General features: G+C 42.0%; 1 protein-coding gene and 1 long non-coding RNA gene across 2 annotated transcripts in view; one reads left to right on the top strand and one right to left on the bottom strand.

Annotated features, from left to right (window-relative positions):
• The window catches only part of shroom4 (shroom family member 4), a 100418-nt gene that overhangs the window by 10201 nt on the left and 62931 nt on the right, over positions 1 to 27286 (top strand). The window contains exon 2 of the mRNA XM_026162598.2: positions 25304 to 25455. Coding sequence (XP_026018383.2) covers positions 25304 to 25455 — 152 coding nt within the window. The remainder of the gene's footprint in view (positions 1 to 25303; positions 25456 to 27286) is intronic.
• The window catches only part of LOC145421563 (uncharacterized), a 37597-nt gene continuing 27945 nt past the window's right edge, over positions 17635 to 27286 (bottom strand). Inside the window, exon 4 of the long non-coding RNA XR_013902950.1 lies at positions 17635 to 18058. This is a non-coding gene — a long non-coding RNA (uncharacterized LOC145421563). The remainder of the gene's footprint in view (positions 18059 to 27286) is intronic.

Below are 27286 nucleotides of genomic sequence, written 5' to 3'. Positions count from 1 at the left end.
ACTTTACTTTATGAGGGTTTTTTTTTCTTTTTTTGTTCATTTATGAAGCAAAAGCAGAGCCAAAAAAATCCACGTTTTACTGCCTATCAGATATGAATATTTTTTGTTGGTTTTCAGCTTTTCTTCTTAGTTTTTGGACCATTTTTCAGACAAAACAAAACGGAATTGAGTCAAAACCAGACCAGTTTAAAATCAAACTCTTAACATTATGAAAAAATACGCTATAATTAGTGAAAATGAACAACATGTTTTAATTTGACACTGTAACAGTTTTTTCTTGTGATTAGTTGAGTTTCCTACATATAAATGCATGCTTTCAGTAACTTTCCCTGCAATTCTTCCAACATAACATGGCCACTGATGGTGCCATTCCACCAAAGGTACACATGACATGATAACTTAAAAATCAGATTGAGAGAAGGTGAGATAACTTTGGCTCTGTGTAAGCACCTGCACACACAACATGCTAAAGTAAAGCTAGCCAAGAACTCTGAGTGATTTTAAAGCTGAGTGCATTCAGACTCCAGCCCAGCAGCCAGAGCCTGGGCTTCAGCAGTTAACGAAGGCAGAGATCAGCACACAGGCTCTTGAAGAACTGTAGTTTAAGGTTATGTCTGTGTAGGTTCTCTATCATCCAGATCCCAGTGGTCCTAGGAGCTTGGAAAGGAATTGACTTGACTTAAAGTTTCATAAAGACATTTTCACCTCTCATCCTCTCACGACAGACTGCCACATTTCAAGTGTGTATCTAATGATTAAGGTGCAATAGTAAGGACACAGCATGAGGTCACCTTTCTGTTTCCTCTCTTATTTTCTCATGCAGTTACTTCAGCACTGCATTGCTCGCTCTGATATTACGGGACGAATTCTTGATATTCACTCGAAAGCTCATGCAAGAAACTGGTATAAACACCCCGGTTTTCATGCCTTTTTTCTTTGTAGGTTATCGTGTTTCACAGACTTGTAGCCACACTGTGAGGCCTGACCACAGAAAATAATCCAGATGGAGTTAACACATGAAATGTTTGAGATAAACGGTTGGTTGAGGGAAACATGTAGCTTGTGAGTAGGTGAAGTTGTAGACAGCTGTGTGCATGTGTTTGGGTGGGGCTGGAATGCTTCTGTCTCTGATCTGTGGAGCCTTTGGTGGTTTCTTTTAGGCTACGTCTGGAGGCGCACACACACACGCGCGCACACACACACACACTTTGTAGCTATGTGAGGATCCGTGCTGACATAATGAAGCCCTTACCTTAAGCATCACAAATAAGTGCCCAACAATAACCTACACCTGAATCATAAAACAGATCCCAACGTAAGGGCCTGCTAATGAGACCAGTGCTCACAAAGATACACGAAGAAAACCCCTGTTTGTGTAGTGAAACTTGCCCTCGAGCAAAATTATATCATTGCAGTTTCGAGGCTGCTGCAATTCTTGTTATTTTTGTCAGGCATTCCCCCTTTTAGCCCCTCACTTGAGGGGCAGGACACACACCCACACACACCTCAGCCATCTTTTCTTAGCTCAGATTACACATGAAATGTTGATATGATGGAAAACAGTTTTTGACAACAATCAGTTGAATTTTAGTTGAATGCCTACAATCATGAGGAAGTCACAGTAACACTCACTCCTCTCCTGTCAGGGCCCTGAGAGCTCAGCGCTCCTCTGTTTGGGGAAAACACATGCAAATAGACGAAGCACAAGCAAATTAGGCTGTTCTCCAGTTGCAGCGCACCCTCAGGGTGATTGCAGCCTTTATCGCTTACCTACAGCAGTCTCATTTTAGTGACTTTGTTCTTGTTTAGGATGCTCAGAGAAATAAAAACAAAATTTTTAAAGTGTGCTCTGTTATCAGAGTTCAGTCATAAAATCATAATGCAGAGCCCGGAGTTAAGCTGACTGTGCTGAGATTCAGCATCAGAGCTGAGACTGAGACTGAGGTTGAAGCAAACAGAAACAAGTCACGTGCTCACAGTGCACGCAAATGTGTTTCCTTGGCATCTGGATCCCACAGAAGAAGACACAGCAGTGCTGTTGGTGAAAGAGAGAGACATAGGTCATGTCCAGATTCATGGGCTGCATCCTCCTGAGGACGTATATGTAGACCGATTACGTCACAGCGACGCGCCGAAGGCTGTCCAAATTCGTAGACTCCTCCGAATGCAGCCGACAAATGCGTCCTCCTTTTCCCTGAATTTGAAGGATGGGTCGGGTGTGTCCTTCGTGGTCCACCATATCCCAGAATTCATAGCGCGGCCCAGCCAAACTTTTCACACAGCTGAATAAATGTCAAACAGAAAACTGATTGAACAGAAGTGTGAGACGGTCGAGAATTTACGCCAGTGTCCTGTTATATTTTAGATAGCAAGGAGCAGACGGCCGAGTTTATTAAACTCCAGCGAGACAGCGGTGACGCTAATCAGAAGGCTAGACCGTCCAATTTCACAGCCGTTTACTTCCGGCCTACCCGACCTTCTGAGGACCCGGCCCACGTAGGTGGAGAGCTGTCCACCTGCTGCTCGTTCGAATCACTCTATAATGACTCTAAAGTGAGACAATCAAGGATCACCATAACAACGACCTGGCCAATGAGACAGCTGATAGGAAAAACATAAGATGGGAAGGGCTGGGACTAGCTTGTTAGAAGCTCCTGAACTTTGAAATTAAGTGTAAGGATGGTGACATTCTAATTGATTGATTTAAAAAAAAGAAAAAGTAGGTTTGGCATTTGTTTAAAGCAAACTGTGTGTAGAAACACTAATAATAATGTATAATTTAAATTACTGTCAGCACTGAACGAGTGGACAAATATCAGCTGACCACATAGGGGGTAAAGACTGTTTACCTGTTTTGTTTTTCTTTTGGTTTTTTTGTCTTTGGTGTTCTGCTAAAAGATCCACTGTGTCACCCTCAAAGTGGTGATGTCACCATTTACTCCAATGCTGCAGTCTGCTTCCGGGCGATAGTGGTCACCACGCAGACAAAACCTCTGCGTCAGCATCAAGTCAAGAAGTCAAAGAAAGTCTCATCTGTTGTGATTTAAAGAGCACAGAGATTCTCTGAGCTTCTGCACTGACATATCCTTAAAAACCAATCATACACACTGAGGTCCAGGACCGGCTGAAACAGCACCAGCAAGCGGATGTGATTTCTGGTATGTACTGCTGTTTAGGAAGGCAACAGCAGTTGGTGTATTGGCTTCACTGTGTACTGGTTAGTACATTCGTTGAACAAGCAAAAGTTTGATTCAGTTTGGAGACATAAATCAGTCAGGAAGGGCGTCTAGCATCAAACGAAACTGCCAAATCAAACATGTGGTGCTATCCTCTGTGACGATCCCCTGCGAATAAGCGACCAGACGAAAGGGGTTTGTCACACAGACAACATTAGTTATTTTAACAGTTGGAGCTTCCCATGTCCCAAAATATAACATGTAATATTCTGCATGCAGTCATCAGGTTTTTGTTTTTGTTTTTTTAAAGCAAGTTTTGGCAAGCCAGTTTTTAGCTCCTCCAGTGTTGGCAACTCAAGGCCCACTTATTATTATTATTATTATTATTATTATTATTATTATTATTATTATTATTATTATTATTATTATTATTACTGGTTTTTTTTCAGTAACATGGGTTAACCCTGGAGAACCCATGGGGTCAAATTTGACCCCATGGGTTCCCTAGTAAACCAATGGGGCCGGATCTGACCCCTTGGGTTCTCCAGGGTTAAAATATGTTTATTTTGGGAAACATGACCTGAAATTAAAAGCTGGAGATATTAGTGACACCATTAGCTTATTCTAGCCATTCATTACTGCAAACTGAACCCTTGTAAATGTTGCTACTTTAAATGGACAAAACAGGATATTTATAGTGACGAGTTGCATTTGATTATCTTTTAACAAAATCTGATTAACTAACCTATTTACTAAACTAATCTGAGTTTTAGTTTATTTTAGGCTTCAGTAAAAAAACTCCACTGTAAAAACATGTTTTATGATAGTTACGGTGATTTCGCTTCCTAACCCTGGTGGCATGTTAACAGATCCAGCAGTTAACTGGCTTTTAACAGTAAAAAAAGATTTAAAAAAAATTAAACTTAAACGACTCGTACTTCTGGCGCTGACACACAAAACTCTGATGGATTTGTTCATTAGTCGATTAGTTGCTTTCTGTTATAGTCATTGTGGACAAACCAAGACACTGAAAGTGATGAGAGATATTTTCTGATCTTCAATAGACCAAACACTTGATTGACAAATGAGTGAAACAATGGTCACATTAATGGACAGCTGCTTTCTGATCGCATTCCCAGTTGTTTCTGGTTGCGGTCCCAGTTTACCTCATTTCACAGTTTATTGAAGTGGATTGCCTTGATTACCGCGTTCCTTTAATCCCACCTTGTTCTTGGCTTTCGGCTCCTTTCTATAACATTTTCCACCGACCGCAGCGCAGCTATTTTCCTCAACTCTTAGAAGCAGTTTCCGAGCTATTATGTCGGATTAAGAAGGGCTGTTACAGGAATAATTTGTGTGCGTTTCTCTGCGTCTGTGTTTATATGTTTACAGTTTATTGCAGCGTAGCCATGCCCCAAACCGAAGAATGTACCCCACACACAAATTCCACCACGCAATGCGGTCCATACTTGTAGCTAGCCCGGCGAGGCGACTCCAGTTTGAGGTCTAAAATGACACAAAACTCTCTTTGTGCGATTGCTCCTCCATCACCGTCCCTCCTGTCTCTCATCGGTGGCGTCTGAAGGAAAAGTCCTTTCATCCCTTCGTCTTGCTCCTCCGTCCTTGTCAGGCAACGTGGGTTACTTAGAGGGATGTTAAGTGGGATTTCTCCCCTCATGTTCTATCTTCATTGGAAATGGGACGAGTGGAACTTCTGAGCAGGGAACCAAAGTCTGTGGGTGCAGGGAGGAGGGCGACAGTGGGTGTGTTGCATTCCTCTAGGTTAGGATTTATGAGGAGTTTTGCCCAGATTGTTTATTCATCTGCTGGGTTTCAGTTGGAGTCTGGTTTCTGAAAGCTGATTAAAGCTGCTGATAATCAATATTCGCTGTCACTGTCCCCAAACAGACAAATGAGAGGGATTGTGGTGTCTCAAGTCTATCTTTCACATTAAAAACAAAAATGCCTCAGACAACATTTGGACCATTGTGGGAGACAAACTAAATACTGAAACAACTCCTACTGACACTAAAGCTACAGCTGTGATAAATTTAATGACTAAAATAACCAAAACTAGAAAATAGTGCAGGTTCTGTTGTTGTTGTAGTGGGAAAAAGTGGTTTTTGAATGTTAATTAAATCAACCAGTCATATAAATACATTTTTTAGAGGAAAAGATGAAAGACTACACTAGACTGCATCTTAAATTATGTAGTGGTGTAAAAACAACCTTACATAACTGTGAAAAATCTCCATCTAATGTCTCCTTTTGTGTGACAGGTGGTGCAAACGCCCCAAATTTAAATTATTCCTCTTGGGAACTTGTCTTGAAAAGGGAGTTATTTGCTGATTAACTCATCATTGCAACTCTAGATAAAATTTAAACTTAGCTAACTGCCTCCATGAGCCTCAAAGAGCAGGTTTTAGATGTAGAATTATGAGTTCAGCCATTTCACTTGACAGTAAAGCTTGCACATGTACCGACTGTAAGGTTGGACGGGGATAAGAATGATAAGAAGTGATGTATATGGGAGTGAAATGTAGGAAAGATGGATAAACTGGGACCAGACAGATTCTTAGAAATGTAAGAAGGGAGGAAGATGGTGGATTAAGGAGGATAAAAGGGTGAATGAAGAGTAAAGACAGAGGCAGGATGTGTCATGCCTACAAATATGTCAAAAAAGACGTCAGCTAAGAAGAGTTGATTTAAGTGGAAAAAGGGGGAGACCGGGGTCGTCTGCAGTCCCTTTAGCTGTAGGGTGATGAATGGAATAACAGATGGATGGAGAGATAATACATCAAAAGATAGAGGTGGAGAAAACTGCAGAGGAAGGAGCTGAAGGTTTCAGGTTTCGGGATACACTTTGCTAACTATCTACTTCTATGAGTCATTGAACACATCACTGGGAAACTCACGTAAGGTTTGGTTTGTGTCTCTGAGACAAGAGTTTTTTTGGACCTTTAATTACATATAATAACGTAAAATATTTGACTTTAGCACTCAACTCATCTTTCAGCCACAGCAGCTGTACTTGATATTTTGGATAAGCTGAGGATTAACTGTTATTTATAATTGCAACATCCCCAGCTTGCAACATTTGAATGTAAAATGTGTACTCAAAAAGAAAGTTAGAAGCCACATTTGGTTAAGGCCTTGGTCACACGGGCCTAGAGACCTGTAGGCAACCATCTGGCAACCACCAGTTGCCAGGGAAACATGTATTCCCTAACCTGTTGCGAGTGGTTGCTGGAGGTTGTTCACAGTTACTGGCTGTCAGAGTGAAATCTATCGCTTAAATTCACAGAGTCCTAGAGATTGGTTAGTTGCCTCCTGGTAACCACCTGCAATGTGTTTATTCCCACTGGTGGAGGTTGTTAGCGATTGCTAGCATGAAGTTATCACTAAAGGATATACAGAGCTGAACTGAAAACCTTCTTGTGATTGCTTTGGTCAGTTTACTGTGGTTGGCAGTAGTTTGCATTGAAGATGCTTACCTGTCAGTAAACACAAAGTACCTGTGAAGTGTGGCACCAGAACTGAAGAACTGATCTTCAAAGTGGGCCATGTGCCTGGTGGGCTGTGGAGGTACTGCAGGTGGGCAGCAGAAATATTCTTTAACTGCTGGTAACAGTAGGTGCTTAGTTTGTGATATTGCTCATTATTCTGACCTAATATTACTAACCTTGCATTAAAATTTGTATCCCATGGCAGGTGGGTCACACAACACTTGCATATTCAAGGATGGCATCACTTTTATTTTGTTGAGAGTGAAGATTTCAAATTGGATGGTGCCCAGGGGATTATCTGGTTGCCAGAAGTATTCGCTCGTCTGCCTTTACACTCATATGAAACCACCCTTTGCATCTATAACAACTTCAACTCTTCTGGGAAGACATTCCACAAGGAAATAACCAATTCCGTGAAGTTCTCTAAGCTTTCTGTTGAGCAAATCTGAAGGCTCTGTGAAGTTTGGAGGTCTGGATCGATTGACTCTGCAGAAAGATGGTGACCTCTGCACATTGTATGCCTCATCCACTAACCCTGCTCTGTGATTTTAAGTAGCCTACCACTTCATGACTGTCATTTCCAATGCTTCCACTTTGTCATAATACCACTAACAGCTGACTGTGGAATATTTAGCAGTGGAAAAATTTTCCGACTGTTCTTGATGCAGGTAGCATCCTATTACGGTACCACGCTGTAGTTCCCTCAGCTCAGAGAGCGATCCATTCTTTTCCAAATGTTTGTAGAAGCAGTCTGCATGGCTAGATGGATGTGATACACTTGCAGCCATGGTTATGACTGAAACACCTGAATTCCATGATTTGGATGGGTGAGTTAATACTCATGTCAAAAAATTGACATTGACGATGAGGACTCAAAAACTTACCTTTTTAGTTCTTAAATAAAATTGTAAAGGTGTTTTTTCTTACCCTGTAAGAACATCTCATGCTTTATCAGATATCCAACAAACATAAAAGTTATGATGTAAACTCATGCATGTTAGGTGCCACCTTAGACATTGCTGCTACCCCATGATAGAAACAGAGTGTCAGTGCTCCTAAGGAAAAACAGAAAAACTGAGGTGTTGTTGGCCTTCAAAACAAATAAACAGAGCTGTGGCTAGCTATCAAAAAAAGTTTCCAAATAGTTTTCCATTGGTGGTTTTAAAGCAGTAAGTGTTAATTGGAGATGCTTTAAATCTGTCTTCAGCTGTTAAATGAACTGCTCGAGACTGTTTTGTTGATTTTTGAGGTTTGTTTTAATCCCCTGATGACAGGTTTGCTGTGAGCAAGTCGTTGCCAGCTAATGATCGTTTTCATTTCCAGATGAAGGCAAACAAAAAGAACCATTATTCCTCCCTAATAAGCTGGGACTTAATACGTATAAGAACTCAATCTCTTCTACTTGCAAGATGCCAAAAAGCTTCTTCATCTGTGATCAAACAAAAGCTTTTGTGATTTTGATCTGATCGTCAGCGAAACATGTTGTGACTTCTATAAAAAAATACTTGACGGGCAGTCCAGAGAGAGAAGCAGCTTTGATGTGACAGGAGTAAAAGCGTATACAATACACCCTCTATCTGTGGTGCTCGTAAACACACAAAGCACATCCAGTGCAGAGATTGAGGAATCGCGGGTGGGTGTAGGTAGGTGGGGGGTAGAGGCAGGTTTCAGTGGAGAAGGGCAGGGTCGTTTAGTGCACATTAAGAAGTTAATCTTTCACTCATATTTAAGTGTGTGTATGTCAGAGAGACACAAAGAGTCTCTTTATGACACTGATGGATCAAACCAGCCGGCCTCTGGTCCCACCAGGCTGCCGAGCCCTTTAACCTTTGCTGCTGTGAGCGCTGGTCACCGGAACTAATGGCTGCCATACTCCACCAGAAACACACAGCCAGGGGTGTGTGTGTGTGTGTGTGTGGACAGTTTAAATATCAAAACTCCATAAACACAGAGGAATAACCTTTCTGTGAGTGTGTAGAATAATATGACAATCAGAGGTTAAATGTATCCATACAGATACAGTGTGTGTATTTAGGAAACATTTGAAACGGCCAATCACACTTTTCAGTAATTGAGTCGTATTTTATAAATGTCTCTGGGATGTGCAGCACCCTGCACTGTGTGTATCATTGCACACACACAACGTCACATTAGATTGCTGAACGAAGCTAATTTTAATCTGGTTATATGGCGGTTTATTCTGACATAGCCTGCATAGATTAGTTCATTTTCTACATCAGGGGACTGGTTGTCAATGGTCTTACCTTGGAGGCAGAGGCGCTGAAAACAGGAAAAACCGTTTTTCCTGTGGAAGATGGCTGTGGATGTATGCATGGTTGTTTTAAGCCTTGCATTTAAAGCAGTCTGCAGTGTCACAGTGATTACTGAAAACCACGCTGACCTTCTTATTATCTTCTTTTTTTTTTGTTTGCTGGTGTTTAGCTTGAGTCTCAGTTTGCCGTTCAAAATTGTGTGCATGTCTTCCAAAAGAGTTGAATGACCAGAGGAGCCACACTCTGTGCTTTGTGTATGTGCTATCACCAGTGTGAGGGTGTCCTCATAAAACCTCTGAGCTGAACTGTTTTCATTTGTTTATCTGTGTCATCCCCATATCAACCTGAGCTCAAATCCATCCCCAAAATGGACTTTCCCCCGTTTTGGTGTGTACATATACACACACGTGCCTCCGTCTGTTTATACATCTTTGTGAGGACCAAAAATTGGAATGCTACCATACTTGTGGGGACAAATTGCCCATCCCAGGAGTTTGAAGGCATTTTTAAGACTGTGGTTTTTGGTGTCAGGGTTACAATTAGGTTATGGTTTGGGTCAAGAGTTAGGGTAAACGGAAAGTATTGGAAGTATGGAAACGTGTGTGTTTGTGTGTGTGAGAGAAACCTGAAGGTCGCACAGTCACAAAGTTTTTGCTGTTTCTTTGTGCGTGACGCTGTCACTTCAGCGTGTGAGTGCCTTTAAATGTGATAGTTTGATTGTCAGGATTGTGGTGGATTATGGGATTTGGAGGCTTGTTGTGCTATGATGATGTATAGATGTTGATGACGACTGAGGGTTAAAGTTCGACAGGTTGGGTCGGGGGTTAGCGTGACGCTGCTGGGCTTCCTGAGGATTGTTGGGCTGTGGAGCTTTGATGTGGTTCACAGCTCGGAGACTGTAATGAGGGGCTTGCTTTCCCAGATTAGGCGAGATTATGACGGCTTTACTGGAGTTTAAAGTGGTAAGAGCATCTTTGGTGTAAATGCTTGTGGGGGAATTTCCAGAAGTCACCTGCCAGTCAAACATTATGGGCGGCACATTTCTTCTTGTTTCATCCTGTTTACCTAACAGCACTGGCACTTTCTTTTGTTTAGTGATCCTCTTGGTTTAGGTGATTTTTTTATTTTTTTTTTTAAAGGAAAAGAGTTCAAATATTTATGCAACAAACTACATCAAACTTTAAATCCTAAAGCAGCTCTTTAGTGCAGCCTTTTATGGGTGAAAACTGTTTATAGCCTCATAAAACTCATAAGAATACAGTTTCCCCCCATTATTTATGCGCTTTTCCTCTATTTGCCCTTATAAAAAGTGAAATAACGCGAATGTTAAAGCTTCTGCAGAGACGTGGGACTTGATGATGACATTTAAACATCCTGCACGCTTTCCACTTTTTGTATTTTATTTCTCATCATTTTTAAGCCATCGCGGCGCTTGAGCTGGCGACTGTGTTTTCGTCCAGTCACATCTTCTTGGCATTTCTTCAAACGTGAAGAGTTGCTCTTTTTTTTTTCTTTTTTTTTTTTTTTAATTTGAATTTAAAATATTTAGTCTCCTCGCGGGAGTACAGCTAATAAAAATATACGAGTGGGGAGACCCACCAGAAAGTGGCTGCGGCACATTATAAATAATTACTGAAAACGTTCTGGATTAAAAACAAACAGAAGAAGCCACCAAGTCGGATCACATGTACATATGTTTGGATGAAAGTGGAGGAATGTGCCAACTGGTTTCAATAAATGTCACAGACACACATCTCATGGCACGGCAGAAAGTCCACAGTGTTTTGTTTTCCACAACCTGTTACTAACGTGCTCCACAGTGAAAGCAATTTAGCTGCAACTGCGGTTATTTGGTGGGTTGTGTGGCGTATACGGAGCAGCGTACTGGACCACAGAGGTCTTTACAAATGAGTGAAAGAATGAGCTGTTCAAAAGAGCTCATTGAATTCGAGCGCACTGCCGTTGTTGCAGCAAGGCAGTTTGTGAAACTAGGTACTCCAAAATCAACTGTAAGAGGTATTATTCCAAAGTGGAAGCGTTTAGGAACCACAGCAACTCTGCGAAGTTACGCAGAAAAGTTACTACGAAGTGACAGGTCACGGTAAGTCTGCAGAGCGCCAAATTCCTCTGGAATTAACATCTGCACAACAACTGTGCGCTGGGAGCTTCATGGCTGAGCAGCTCCTGTCTGCAGTGTGTTGGTGTCCCAGTGCTATTGTCAACATTATGTATTGCAGGGGTGTCAAACATAAAGCCCAGGAGCTAGAATAGGCCCGTCAAAGCCTCCAATCTGGTCCACTGGACAGCTTTGGAAAATGTGAAGGAGTGCATAGCTTTTGAATTTTTTACAGCTTTTCCTACTGATAAAGAATCACAGGAAGTTCCCGTTTTTCCTCTATAGAAATGACTGTATTTTATATTGTCGGCCACTTCTGCTTCCTAAAAAAGGTGAGGATTCAAGCCTGCCTTTGTGGTTCAACACCGACTCTAGCTTTCATCAGGCCTGCAGATGCCTGGAGTAGGTCAGCATGAGCCTCTCTGTGATTTTTGGAGGACTTCATGCTCTGCTCCAGAGACTGAAGTGCGAAAAGGAAAACTACTGAAGCCATAATTGAAATTAGAGCCTCGTAGGATGACACAGAACTTTGGCACATGGAGGAAGCTTGAGGTTTAACGTTAATTTTCGTTTTTGGTGTTTTGAAGGTGATTCAGTTGTTGCGGGGGTTTCCATGGTAACTTGTGGTAAATGATAAATCAACAGGTTTGAAATCACAGTTTCTAAAACCCTCTTACACACTCACATGCACAAGCAATAATTTAATGGGATAACAAATATAATCCAATAGATTCTCCCGTTTCTTAATGATAGACTTGTGACACTGATAAGTCTGCTAACTTACTCAGTAAGCATTTTTGTTGGCTTCCTTTCCGGCTTCAGCTAAAGTTAAACCTTGGTTAATGCAGCTCAGTCTTCCTGAGCAAAGAGCTTAAAGTGTACACACTTCCACAGAGCTTTAATCCTCTAGTTTCACTCACTCACACGGCTGCACTTACCGTTTTCACTCTGCATTGTATGTTTAATCTCTTCATATTATTGTAATATTATATTTTTATTTTCCTTTTTAAACTTTGCTTCTAGAAGATGTATTCTTGTTGGGTAAACACTGGCTTAACCCTAGGTGATTTTCACTTCCTTTGTTGCACGGGGTCTACATAAATAAATTCAGGTGCATCAGTCGATTGGCCAGTTTCCAGCTGATCATCCGTGATTGGTGATTGGCCAGTGCCTTCCAGACAAGATTGCAAATACAGGGATGAGGATTGAGCAAAAAACACCCAACAGGGAGCACATGAGCCACATCTTTGTTAATCAGTGGATTAACAAAGATGTGCGTGATTCGCTTCCTGTCTGGGCTTCGTCAGGTCCAGGCCAGTTAACCAGAGTTTGTCCAGGACTCGAAGAAGCATTTCCCCTCTAAGAGAAGCACAGAGAGAGAGACGACTTATGTTCATAAGTGAGAGGGCGTTTGCTCACATGCTGCAGTTCATCCATGTGACGGAGCTCGCAGGATGTTTCTGTGGTTTCGAGTCTTAATTCAGGATGGCAGTGATTAGTCAGTGTTCAGATTTTGACTGACTTAAAAATAACCCAAAAAGGCATTGGTTTTCCTTTCTTTTACCTCTTTCTTGTTGCCTTCCTCTCACTCTTCTCTTGTTTTTCCTTTCCTCTGCTACCTTCTCACTCTTGTTTTGAATTTGATCCAAATGTGTCAGTGACCCAGGGCTCCCTGCTCTCCTAAACAGGCCAAATCAGTAGAACCTCACCCATAAAAGGACGTGCCTGACTGGGGGGGCATTGTCTTGTTTGCGCCCTTGGGTTCTTCCATGGAAAAAAGGCCATTTAAGGACAACACCACGGATCAGTGGAGCTAGACTCCCGTATACATCATGCAAACGCACACATACGTGTGGCCGTTGGCGCTTTCGGTGTGAGCGTGGGAGCTATTTTTTTTTTCCGTCCCTGCAGCTCCCCTCCTCCCCACCCTGATAAAGGAGGCCTTGTGTGAGTGTGGGTGTGAGGAAGGGAGGAGAAGCTCACAAGGCTCAGAGTGGAGGGCAGAGGTTGATGAAGGGTGTGTGCAGCTGTATGAGAATGAGTGAGGGGAAAAAATGAACATAACATGAAATGCTGGGGACGCAAGAAGAGAACTCTTAAATATGCTTTTAGTAGTGCTTTAAACCTGCGGGACTCACTCTGGGGTCACAACTTGAAAAGGAGGGGTCCTAGAATAAGAGTTTTCATGTTTTCGAATGCATTTTCTTCTATTCCACTAATCCACGAGTTAAAATATTCAAATATAGATTTTCCTCACACTGCGTCGTTAAAAAACCCATCAGCTGGTGTTCTCCTGACTCTAATGGCAGTTGTAAATGGAGAACAAGCTTATTGATGCTGTTTGAGGGTAACTGAAGCTTCAGTGTTCCACTTCACGTTTATAGAGACAAAGAAACAAAGAGAGGGCCTAAAGGGAACAAAACCGTAGAAGTTCATGATGTTACTTGGCTGATAAGGAGAAAATGTTTGTGGGTTTCTTAAGCTGCTTTATTCACCACTGCCTAAAGGTCAGCTCATGGTTGTTTTCATCATCATTCAGTTTTTCAGCTGTTTATTGATTAATTAGTTCCTCATTTGTCTATAACTGGAAAAATCATCCCCCGTTGGATTTTTGTACCTAAGTGAGTACATTTAATTGCAGTAACACATTTAAAACCAAAGTCCTTTATACAAAAACAGAGGTACACCTTTAAAGATACTTTTTCTAACTTCCTTTTTTTTAAATAGTTCAAAAACCTTCCAAAATGAACTAGAACCTGAACGATATATCAGCTACATTGATATCGTAGCTGTTTACCGATATATCAGTATTGGCCTTTATAAAGACCTTTAGATTACGTTTTAGAAGAACCAGCATGGCAAACAGTGATCAGACTTACATGTTGGGTTAACTGGTGATTCTAAGTTGGCCACAGGTGCAGATGTGTGATAAAGAAAGCTTTAAGTGGTTAGTAAGACAAGAAAAGGGCTGTATGAAAATCAGTGAATTTTCCCAAAGTATGAATAAGTAATAGTAAAAGTATATAATATGATTGTACACCTAATTTTGAACTTGTTTAAAAAGGTGCAAATTGTCAGCTTGAATAGCTATTGCCTGTCAAAGGTAGAGGAGCAGTTCTTTGGAGCAGTGATTTCCAGTGTGGGGACTGAAAAGTCACATTTAAATGAAAAAACGTTTAATTTTCAATTCTGGCATTTAGTTGAACATTGCTAATAAATATTTAAGTTTTTAATCTTTAACTTGTTATATATGTTGTCAGTAGTGCAAAAGAACAAAAAGAAGCATTGTCAAGTGGTAGTAAAGCTTTGAATGGAAACATCATAACACCAAAATGAATCAAATGAAAAAAAAACCTGCAATGAAATAAATTCCTGGATTTGTCCTGTGCGGTTGCTCAAATGACAACTTGTGCACCTCAAAGGCAGTGTTGGGAGTGTTGGGAGTTCTGGAGTCTGTAGCGTCTTGCTTATTTTCTTCACAGTTCTTGATCTCGTTGCGGAGGTCAAACACAGAGTGACTCAGACTTGTGGCTGTGAGCAGCCCCAAGTAGTGGAAAAGAAGGTGGATTCAAATGTTATCATAACAGGAAATGTGGGAGAAACTGGCCTCTACCTTCAGAACTGCAGAAAGAACTGGCAGCTCCCTCCGAGTCATGTTTCCACGTTTCAAACTGCTGTTTCCAAATTTACTCCTCAGTGCATCCGCAGGCATTCGGCTTGGGAGATGGAGGAGTAAACAATAGCAGAAGCTCAAAGCTGGTGCACAGCAGGAGGTCCTGAGAGGGGATTTCTCGTCCCAAACACCCCCCACCCACTTCCAGGGTCTTTGTCCTTGGGATCCACTCAAACATGATTGGGGGGGGCATGGTTCATGGAGGGTCTTGTGTTTACCTGTTATGTTGATGGCTCTATTTAGGGCCTTGACACGGAGGAGATGCACCACTGAGCATCATTCAGTGTGTTTCCATGCTCACAAGAAACCAGCTAAATCATCGCCTTTCTTGCCATGAGGAAGCAAAGTTTCTGCTGTGATCAGTCATGAATGGAATAGAATAGAATAAAACAGAATGGAATAGACAACTAGTAACAACTAGGAGAGATTTGCTGAGTTTGGGCAGCATGTCAAAAAACAGGTTGGACAGTTTGACAGATGACTATGTTTGCAGACGACATTGTGCTCTGTAGTGAGCGTAGGGAGCAGGTAGATTATAGTCTGAAGAGCTGGAGGTATGCACTGGAGAGAGGAGGAATGAAAGTGAGCAGAGGCAAGAGAGAACAAATGTGTGTGAGTGAAAGGGAGACAGGTGTAACAGTGCAAAGAGTAGAGGTAGTGAAAGTGGATGCGTTAAAATACCTGGCAACCATCCGAAGCGTCAGACAGTGCACACGGTAATTTGTGACAGAAGGACAGCAGGAAGAGTGAAAGGGAAGTTTTACAAGATGGTAGTGAGTATGATGTGTGGTTTAGAGACAGGAGGCTGTGCTGGAAGTGGAAGAGTTTAAGTTGCTCAGAGTTTCATTGGGAGTCAGAGAGGAAAGGCTGAGATGGGTTGGACATGTGCAGAAGAGGAATAGCGGATATATTAGATAAAGGGTGTTGAAGATTGAGCTCCAGGCAAGAGGAAAAGAGGAAAACTACATGGAACGAGAGCATGCAGAGGGTTGGTGTGACAGATGCTGAGGATAGGGTGAGATCCAGGCAGATGGTCTGCTGTCATCATCATAGTTTTTACAGCTATTCTTTCATTTTTATAACTCCTTTATGAAATTGGCCTATTAAGCCTATTGGCTATATTAAGGCTAGATGCCAGATAAACAAGACAATTATCAATATATTGCATTACATAATTGGAAAAGCGACTTCATTGTTATCATTATTTGTCCTCCTTGCAAAAAAAGTTTTCAGTCACAAAATATTTTCCATCTTTAAGTTAAAATTCTAAAAGTGGCATATTATAATCACACAATGACCAACAGCACCACACTAAGACAAACGTTTACTGCAAAAGGATTTCATCAGGCTCGTTCAGCTTCATGTTTGCGCCCTCATCCTCTCCTTGTGTGTGTTCTTGCATGTGAATGTTACATGCACCTCAAAACCCAGCTTCTGTGTCATTCAAACATATGACACATCCACACTGCTCTCAGTCCTCCCTAAAAGCAAAAAACCTAAAAAAAAAAAAACCTGTTTTATTCTCTCTGGACGTCTTCGTGTAAACAATCGAAGAGTGGTTTCCTTCTTTCGCTTCTGTAGCCAGCAATGAAAGAAATGACACAGCTTTTCCCAGACTCTGCTGCTGCGTGCCAGCGCTTGTTTTTTTTTCCTTTTCAGAGCATCTTCGCTTTTACACACAAACTTTCTTAGAGCTGCTCATTTTCTCTGTCTCGTCCTTTCTGCAATTTGAGGTTTAAATGCACGAGTTCCTGCACCGCCTCGCCCATGGTAGGCGCACAGGCCTGCTTTCAGAGGACCCTGCGTTGACATCTATTTAACGGTAACCACCTGCAACATTAAACCAAGTCTTCCCCATAAAAAAACGTAATGATTAACATGATGAGGCCAAAATAAGCCCAGTTATGCCTCCACGACTTGGCTAATACATGTGTTTACACATGCACATGTGTCTCCTGCTGGTTGATATTGAAGTGCACATGTTTGCTGTGTTAATCATCTCTCTCACACACACACACACACACACACACACACACACACACACACACACACACACACACACACACACACACACACGAACAATTTTGCAGTTAATGATCTTCAGTCTGAAGCTAATCGTTCCAGTTTTTGATAAAGGGACTGTTGTTCAGCGCAGTCAGGTGATAGCTGAGTGATGACAACCTGTGACTAGCATGTGGGGGGATTTCCGTCTTTTTCCAGGGCACAGCAGTGGGCACTGTGCCACTGTATAAACACACACATACACACACCTCGAGGCTGTGAAGTCACCACTTGAATCTAAATATAAAAGGGTGTGTCTGACCTGTGTGTGTGCGTGCGTGTGTGTGTTTCAGCTCACAGAGAGGCTATTCTTCTCTGACTCCTCAGTGCTTGGAGTGACCTCACCCTGTCTGGACATCCCACAGCAGTACACACACACACACACACACACTGCAGACATGTGGGTCAGACTGGAGTGAAGCTGAGCTGTGAAACAGCTGAGAGGAGGCGTATAGATACATACAAAGTGAGGGGAAAACCCTTTATCGAGCAGGGTGTGACAGATGAGAGATGTTTTGGCCTTTGTGTGCAGAGTGTGTCTCTGGAGCTGTTTCACTTTGTTTTGGTTGTTTTTCTACTGTTTGGCACATGCATGATGGCACGCTGGATCATTTCAAACAATTATACATGAGTAAAAGTTATTCATTCTAGACCTTGTCAAAGTGGTGACAAACCGTCACCCTCGAATGAGAGGAAATTGGTTCTGATGTTCAGGAACAAAACAGAAACCACCAAGGTTTCTGTTTTTAAACAAACAAACAAACAAACAATAACACCTTCTGTCCAGTTTCTATGAGGGAGAAACTGTCCAAAGAAATCAAAACGGGGACCACACTATAAATGTGTATTTCTGCAAGAAATTAGGACATTTTAACATTGAAGTCTATGGTGCCTCAAGTGGCCACTTGAGGAACTGCATTTTACAGTTTCGTTTTCCTCCCTCCTCATAGCTCATCGTTTGCTACAGCTTCTGTGAAGGACTGAGAGTCAGTCTCAGACAAAATGAGAGCGCCGCTTCAAAGAAAGAAGTGCAGCATCAATGTCAAAGCCAAATTTGTCATTTAAGTTGACATTTGATTAGAGATTATCAAGCCAGCACCTTGTATCTCCAGGAATGTTGCCTGAGTTTGCCTTCGTGAACTCTCGATTAACGCGGATCCTGAAGCCGACGTCTTCGTGCTGTAAATTTTTGCTACCGATCGTCGGTCAACCTTTGTGGAAAGTTGGCTCTCTGGCAGGATGACGTGAAGCACCTAGAACGAAAAGGATGTCAAGAAACGAGTTCTGGGTAATGACTTCAGCCTCCCACACATCTGCCTGCTCTGTGCGTCATAAACTCTCTTAATACCGCTCTCTAATTATGCCCCACAAACCCACGTGCTGGGGTTTAGTATGTAAAACCCACAGGTGTGCGTGGCAGATTACAGCACGCCGCCCTCAGGTCGTCTCCTCCCTCCCCTGTTCCTTTTCCTCCTGCTTCCTTTTGCTCATCCAGCCTCTTCTTCCTACCTTCCTCATACCTCCTGTCCTCCCTTACTCCTTCTCTATCTACATAGCCTATTCTCTTTTTAAGTTTCTTCCTTATTAATTATCCTGCTGTTATCTGTGTATTTTTCCTTCTTTTTCTTTCATCTTTTTGTCTGAGTTCCCATCATCCCATTTCTGTATACTCCTACATCCTACATCCGGCTCTCATTTCCCTTCTTCCACATTTCTTTTTTCTCCAGTCCTCCTCCCTTATTCCTTCATTTATTCCTCATTTTTTCCTTAATCTTTCTCCTTTCCACCCAAACCTTTCTTCTTCCTTCTACCGTTACCTTTGATTACATCCTCCTTAATTCCTTATTCCACTTCCAACACACATCCTTCTTTTAGTCCTTTCTCTATTCTCTTGTAAGTCCCCTTCCTCTGTTTTTTTTCCTTGTTTTTGTTTCCTCTCTTCTTCATCTTGTTTGGTTCTGATCTTAATCATCTTTTCTTCCTGCCCTGTTTTTCACTCCTGCTCTTTAGCCTTCATAAGTTTCCCTCCTTTTGTTGTTCTGTCCTGCATCTTCTTTACTTTGTGTTTTTCTACCATTCCCCCTAAGCTATTCCTTCAGGTTTTTCCCATTCATTCCCATCTTTCTATTGCGCTTCCTCTCTTCTTCTTCTCTGTTTTCCATCTCCCTTTCCTTTGATACTTCTTTATAACCCTCTTTAAACATTAACCTCATTAGATCTCCTTCTTCTTTTGTTTTTCATGTAGTTGATTTTTTCCCTCTTCATCTCCTTTCTGTTTGCTCTTCATCCACCCCTTCCCTCCATCCACCTCCTTTCAGTTATTCTCTTTCTATCTATACATCTCACTTTATTCCTCCTTAGTTCCCCTTCTGTTTTATTTCATCTGTCTACACTATTTCACCCTCTTGTATATCTCCCCCCTCATCTTCATCTCTCTTCCTGTTTATATTTCTTCAGGCACTTACCTTTTGGCTTATTAAAAAAAATCCTTTTCCCTTCCCTTTTTCAGTGCATGCTGCCTTGCTTTCTCTAAAAATCTTGTCTTCTTCTTCATCATATTCCCATCCTACGTTTCCCCCTTCCTCATTACATTCCTCCGCTCCTCTTTCATCCATGGGAAAATGACAGATTACTCCTGAAGCTTAACGGCACACTGATAGTTTTAGCAGAGCCAAGCGTCGACCAGAGTGTGTTTTAATCTTCCACCAGCACTGTTTATTTCATTAGAGTCCAGCATTTATTACATTGCTGGATAATTAGGGGTCATATTATTGCTGTGTATTTGAGTTCCTAAACCATGCGTGTTGTGCTTTGGACTCTGTGTGTGTGTGTGTGTGTGTGTGTGTGTGTGTGTGTGTGTGTGTGTGTGTGTGTGTGTGTGTGTGTGTGTGTGTATAACAGTGATCCTCATTGTAAGCAACGTTAAACATCCCAGCACTGCAGCCATTTCTGCCCCTGGTTTGTTTTCATAATGAAAAACTCATTAGAAACAAGTGAACATAAGTACTGTGTCACATGGGTTCAACACAGCCTGGCGGCCTTTTTGCATACGTGTGTCTGTGTGCGTGCATGTGTGTGTTCTGTATTTTACAGTAATGTGTGTGTGGAAGTGGCTTCAGTAGACACAGTTCAGTGTGATGTACATTACATTTCACCGCTCCCTGTGAAAATGTTTGGTGTTCTCACCTCTGTGTAGGGGTCAAAGGTAAACTTCAGCTTCAAAATGATGTCCTGAAGCTGTTATTGTGGTTTTAGCCGCTTATTAATTAATTGTGCTCTTTATTTTTTTGTTTACAGTGGTGCTTTGCTGTGGCATAAACTCTATAAACTATTTATGTTTCATAATCAGCTTTTTATTAGCACGGTTCAAGCGTAACACACTTGAGTTTTTAACAGCCCAGGGCTCAGATGTTTTTAAAATGTTAGACTAGGTAAGAGTCACTCTGTACCTGCAGTCTGGATTAGTTTTTCACTGTAAATAATCCAGATCAAAATCCTGTCTTCCTTTCATTTAATGATATTTATCCCTGTCTGTCAGGGATGCTCAACATGCTTTTAATGAGAACAGTTTAACATTCATCCTACAGCTTCCCTGTGCCTTACTTTCCTGTAACCCTAGTTTTATAGGGTTAGGCTAGTATAAATGATCTAACCCAGTTTCACTAACCATCCGTCTTTAGCTGTCAGTGGTGCCACAGGGTTTGTTTGCTTTTTGGGGACTGAAGAAAAGTTTCAGTGGTTATAGGTCGGGAGGTAGAGTACGTCATCTGTTGATCACAAGGTTGGTGGCTCCATCTTTGGCTTCTCTAGTCTGCGTGCCAAAGTATCCTAGTGCAAGATACTGAAGTCCAAGTTCTTGCATCCATCAGAGTGTAAATGTGCGTGAATAGAAAAAAATGCTTCCGTGAATGTGTTTGAATGGCTAATTGAGACATGTTGTGTAAAGTGCTTTGAGTGCTCACGCTGAGTAGAAACGTGATGTATAAGAACCAGTCAGTTTATCATTTGCCCTTCCTTTGGTCTTTCTGTGAGGAGTTTGCATGTTCTCCCTGTGTTTGCGTGGGTTTCCCCGGGTACTCCGGCTTCCTCCCACAGTCCAAAGACATGCACTTTGTGGGGAAAGGTTAATTGAAAAATCTAAATTGCCCATAGGTGTGAATGCGGGAGCGCAAATGGTTGTCTGTCCCTGTGTGTTGGCCCTGTGACAGACTGGCGACCTGTTCAGGGTGTACCCCGCCACTCGCCCTATGACAGCTGGGATAGGCTCCTGCACCCCCCGCCACCCTGAGAAGGATAAGTGGAATGGATGGATTTATTGAAACGTACATGGAAATACAGGTAACAAGGCACAAGCAGAGTTTGTAGATTTCTATCCAGTTTGAAAGTCATTATTAATAAGTCAATAATACCTTTGTTCTTCAACACAGCCCAGACTCTCTTAGGCAGCGTTCTTGTAACTTTAAGTAGTCTTCAACAATAGTTCTCCAGGTTTCTTAAAGGACAGTCAAACCTTTTCTTTGGATGTTAGCAACGTTTAGATCAGTGGTTCTCAAACTTTTCACAATGAGTACCACCTCATAAAATATGGCTCTTGAAGTACCACACTTATGACCCACCCAACTCCCCGTTGCTGGCCGCAAAGGATTACCGCTCACTCGCAGAAGAAGCGGATCGGATTCTCCTGGCTACCAGGAGTTTCGGCATCCAGGCGATAGTTCCCGACTTACTGATGGCATCTCCCGCACCCCCACCGATTCTCCTGGGGGCCTCTGACTCATCGATGGTGGCTAGGATCTCAGCACGGTGACAACTTAACAGCGCCGTGCTGCCTTTGCAGTTTCAAGGCCCAGGGAAACGAGCCCGCAAGCACTCCGTAGTGGCCACGACAGCTGGCGATAAGCAAAGGCTGCTCTTCATAGAGGACTCAAAGCTCTTGTGTAGTCTTTGCATACCTCCACAATGGTATATTATTTAATCTTTAAAAAATGGAGACTTCCTGCACACCACCAGAGAGAGTTCAAGTACCACTAGTGGTACACCTACCACAGTTTGAAAATTACTGCTTTAGATGATCCCAAACAGCTTCAGTAATGTTGAGGTCCTGGCTCTGGGGAGGATAATGTTTCACAGTGTTTTTCTTTCCAGTTATGTTTCTTTAATGCACTGGCAGTGTGTTTGGCAACTAATCAGATAGTTTCAGCATGGTATTACAGGATGGGTCACAATCTGTTGATGTTTTTGTGACAGGCTGCTAATAATAAAATGCCTAAAGATACAGTTTAAAATTGGTTTCCTGTGAAGTTAACTGTTATGTGCAGAATTAAACAGGTTCATCTCTTGAGTTAGGTGCCCTTTGTTATCCTTGAATGATTAATAGTTAAATAATAAGTCATAAAATTATTCCTGGTCAGGTACAAGGAAAGGACTGAAAGTGAGTGAAAAAAAGGCAGCCAATGCCAAAAGGCTTGAGCACTGTTGCTTGAGACCAAGTCCTTGGAAGCAAATACAAAACAGTAAGGAGTGTCTTAAGACATTTTCACAGTATAATTTGACAGCCAACCTGGAAAACCCTATATAACACTTACCTGAAAAAATGATGACTTAAGAGAGTAACACCTCAATCTGCCGACCTGACCCCACCCTCATCACCATTGATGTTACTGTTTTAGGTCCTTCCACAACAACTGTTAATAGATGCTCCAGCAGGGTTTTCCAGAGAGGTGTTTTTTGTCATCTGTTTGCTATAATTAGGGATGTTGATAGAAAACAGTTTTCTGGCATTGCTCCTCTCAGGTATGATAAATGGACACAGGCCAATGCATATTAGAAAGACCTGATGACTTACCCTAAGTCACTAAGTCATCATTCTTAAATTGGACTCTTAAAATAGTTTTAAAACAGCACAGAAACAGAGTGCTACCAAAACCCAAAGTTGTGATAAAAGTGTCCCTTTCAAATGTGACTAACTGCTTAAAGTTTTTCATGTTTGGATGAAAATATTTAACCTTTGAAGTCGATGACAGCATCAGACCCAGGAGAGCTCGGCAGAAAGAATGAGTTAATATGTGAAAGATCTCACTTTATGTTTGAGTTGGCTCGCAGGGCCGAGTCCCCCGCTGCGTGTCTGTAAAATCCTGAAACCGTGAAATCAGACCTGTGTTTCCATGACACGCATTCCTTTGATTTTTTTTTTTTCTGAAGCAGTAAAAGCAAAAAAGTGAATGAATGAATGATTAATAAAAGAAGGGGCAGGTCTGCTCTCCGTTTCCACCCTGGAATATATTCCTTTACGTTTGCCCCAGAGACATCTTTAAAGAGCATTTATTCTGGGTTAATAGTGGAATTCACCTGGGGTTGATAACTGAAAGTGATGGATAATAAAACCAGCTTCTAGCTGCCTGGTGACCTCTGACAAAGCCAAAGGAGAAAAAGGATTTCAGTCACTATTTGAGGGTTGTGAAATTTGGGGGTGGGGGGCGGCCCGGGATGTATGTATCTAATGATTATTATTAGATACATACCAACAGCATTTTATCACTTATCTCTGAAACAAAGTTTTGTGTTCCCAGATTACCCAGTATCAGTGTCTTTAGTTTAAACACATTTAAATTAAGACAGTGGTTTGTGAACAGAAATCTGTTGCCACCCTCACTTGTGCTTATTGGTTTGTTTGTTGTTGTTTTTTTGCAAAAAGGTACATTTTTGAAACTGTTTTAGCTCGAGAGGCAGTGAGAGAAAAAATGCATGACAGTGCCAACATACTTATAAAAGATGACAAAGTGTTTGAGTTGACCGATTAACACACAACCCAAAACTTGACGACCTCGCCTGTGCGTCACCTGTAACAATGGTTTTTGACACCTCAGCATATGTCAATAAAGATGTGGTTTAATGACCTTTAGAATAGTTTCCAAGGGTTTTCCAAGTGTAGCTGCATAGGCAGAGACCACCCTCACTAACTTCTGAGGCACACCCAGTCATTTTGTTGTATAAGCAGGACTAAAATATGACAAACCAGATTGGCCAACAAGTTATCCGGTTGAGAAAATGCAAGATGAGATAAGCGTTCGAACTTTCAAAATAAAGCTTGTCCACTTAAGCTTGTCCACTGATTCTGTTCTGGCGCGTTGGATTGTACATGATGGTTGGTCACTAAAAGACTTCCTCCCCCTCTAATGCAGCGGTTTCTGTGAGGCATGCAGGTGTGGATGCAACGGCGACTGCACGGACTCTGTCAAGTTTCGAATCTAAACTCTAAGGCGGTTCGTTTATAGAGAGAACATGGTCCAGCCTCGACTAAACTACCAGGTGTACGTCGCAGGTCTGAGCAGAGTAGCAGGTATGCGTTGCATCGGGGATGCCACAGAGTACTGCAGACCTGGAGAGTACACACACTGCAGCAGTAAACCATATAATCAACCAATGACTTCCTGCATTTTCTTTGTTCACAGCTAGCCAATAAGCAGACATTCTCATGTGGTTTGTAGTACGGATGTCATGAGACGCGATCAAGTACTTTGTGATGGAAAAGTTCTGACAACTTGATGGTTTGATACTTTTTGATGTTTGAAGAGAATTTACAGTAATGTTTCTGATGATCGAGGAAACAACTGTTTTATTGATGCCATCAGGCTGCAGCATTTTTAAGTGTAGGTAAACAGCGCGCATTTTCCATCCTGCTTTTCCAATGAGCTACTGTCACTGATGACACACTACCTATGTGGAAGTGTTAGTACTACTGAAACGAGGTGCCAGCAGAAGCGTTATAGTGCATTTGCAGTGACATGCATATTTGTTCTTTGGATGCATGAGCATGTTGTTCCAGTACTTCTCTAAATGTGGGAATAAAACCGCAGCAAAATAAATGACAAAAAAAGATCCGTCCTGATTTTTCTGTCATTGTTGGCCTGACTGTCTTCCTGCCGGTGGTCCGCTCAGTAAGCAGGTCATTTGCCCCGTCCGTCTGTGTGTTCCTGTCTTTTATTTCTTTCATGCTTTTTCCTCTTCGTGTGTGTGTGTGTGTGTGTGTGTGTGTGTGTGTGTGTGTGTGTGTGTGAGATTTATGGCTGAACTGAAACCTCTCACCACACTGCACCGCACAATCGTCAATGTCTCACTTCTCTGCAGCCTAAAAAACACCCTGAAACATCCCAGCAATGCATTAACGGCACAGCCTTCACCACTGTGTGACCCGCAGTCACCTCTGTGCCAAACACACACACAGAGTCTATTACAGGGGAATGTGATGGGTTTCTGTGGGATGTTTGGTTCAGGCTGTTTTTGGAGATGCTGTTTAGGGTGAAGTTGCCAGGGGGACAAAGACAGTTTAACAAAAAATGTCTTCAAAATGGGCTTTAAAGGAGTCGTTCTGGCAGCGCTGATGTGTCTTTGAGTGACTTTTTTTATTATTAGAATGATTTCTTTTTTTCTTGAATGTCCTTCTGTTTGCCTTCCAAGTGTCCTCTTTCATCTCAACCAAATCGTGTCTTTGTCTGCAGATCGAGGACGGAGGGAAGGCTGCCCACTGCAAGAAGCTGAAAGTTGGTGATGAACTCATTAACATAAACGGATCCCCCCTCTACGGCAGCAGACAAGAAGCCCTGATTCTCATTAAGGGATCCTACAGGATACTGAAGCTCACAGTCAGGAGGTAAACGCTGTGAGAACTACACAGATCCACGAGAGGTTCATGCTAGGGTTAGCAGACAGAGCTGTGGGTGGAGATGTCATTTGACAAAATCAGAAGCTACGCATACCTCTCACACAGACTCGGATTCGGCGCTGCTGCAGAAGCAGCTATACCAGCATTCGTGAGAGTTCATTTATTTATTTAGTTCATTTATTTAAATAAAAGTTTGCAACGGTGAGAGGAACTGAACAAGAACAAGCTGAGATAATATTATAATGTGTAATTACCTCTAACAAAGAACCTCGGCGAACGGGCTCACGAATGAGGTTATTACTGCAACATCGTCCAACAAAGTCCCCCTGCAGTTTTGGTAAAGATAATGACTTTGCTGTGATTCTTGGCTGTATTTACATGTGAGATTGTGCTGAGAGAGAAAGTCAGAAGAAACAGAAAGGCTCTTACTTTGTTCTGAGAGCGAGGGCTTCATGTGTTTGCAGCTGCTGAGCAGTGGGAAACCAACGAGTGCAGGAGATCGGTTACAGAGCAGCACTGTCAATTTTTTTTACCCGGTGCTCCTTTTCTGGGGAAGAAAGCTCGAAAGGGGAAGGAAAAGGCACCAGTTGGCAACAAGGAGGTGACCTGAAGGGTCATTACTGAGTAAAGTTTGTCAAAATAAATCAAGACTCAGATACTAATTGATTTAACTAGTTTATGTCAACATCATTAAAGTACTGAACAGTTACCACAACTCTTAACCTGGTCAGTGCATATTTTTGAAGTCAGTACACTTCACCTTTAAGGTAAAGACCCTACAATATTAGAGAGAAACCCCCAACAGTCAGACTGTCCCCTATGAGCAGCACTTGGAGACGGTGGGAAGGAAAAACTCCCTTTTAAAAGGAAGAAAGCTGTGGCTGAAGCAGGCTCAGGGAGGAGTTGCAAAATGTTGTGACTGGTTAACTATTATCAGTTACCCGATAGCCACATTATAGTATCGTTAAGATAGTGTGCTTCGGCTGCGGTTAATTTACAAAGGGTCATTACAGCAGGTACCACATGTTTCATTTGGCTCGTTTTATACTGCGTGTCCTTCCTGATACAACCCTGAACCTCTAACCCCCTGGTTTGTGTCTTCTCGGAAAATGGTTTTGAGTATTGAGTATTTTCCTGGTTATCAGTATCATGTTTGAAATTCCTACCTCTCACCTGTCAGTGGAGCCAGAATCCAGGAAAAGGTCACCAACATGTAGCCACACATCTGAAAGCATATTGATTTGTTCTCCTGATATTTAGATTGTAGTATTGATATTTTAACCTTGTACAATGCACATTCACGTGCTTTGCAGACTGCTGTGTGCATGCTGTAACAGTGTACTATCACCAGGGGGCAGTGTCAAAGGAGTAATGCGGTTCACGCTTATGATATTGCCGGGCCTTTAGTTTGGTCTCTGCAGCAGGGGCTAATGTTCTTCGTCTTAGAAATGAGATGATGTGAAACTCGAGCTTAAAAACATTTAATACGTCCTCTTCAGCCACTGTCATTGCCCTTCGAGGCCCTTCTTTGTGTTCGTTTTTGTTTTTCGGCTTCTTTTTCTTCACGGTGAACAAAGTTGTCGCTTCCTTTCTCTTTTATTTTTCAGCCATTCAGCATTCGGCCTATTCACAGCATCATTCCCGTCAGCCTCTCTGCTTTTATTTTGAGGCATGTCAAGCTCCCAAGCTGAGATTGCAGATTTCAAAAAATAATAATAGTTTAAAAAAAACAACCATAATAGTTAAATAAACGGCACTCGTACATAAACTTCATCAACAAGTAATTTCGTGGCTTCAGTGAACGTTGGCTCATTCGTCT

This window comes from Astatotilapia calliptera, chromosome 3, assembly GCF_964374335.1.
Source record: "Astatotilapia calliptera chromosome 3, fAstCal68.1, whole genome shotgun sequence".
Lineage (NCBI taxonomy): Eukaryota > Metazoa > Chordata > Actinopteri > Cichliformes > Cichlidae > Astatotilapia > Astatotilapia calliptera.
Note: the sequence above shows the minus strand (reverse complement) of the source record. Positions and strands in the feature narration are given on the sequence as shown.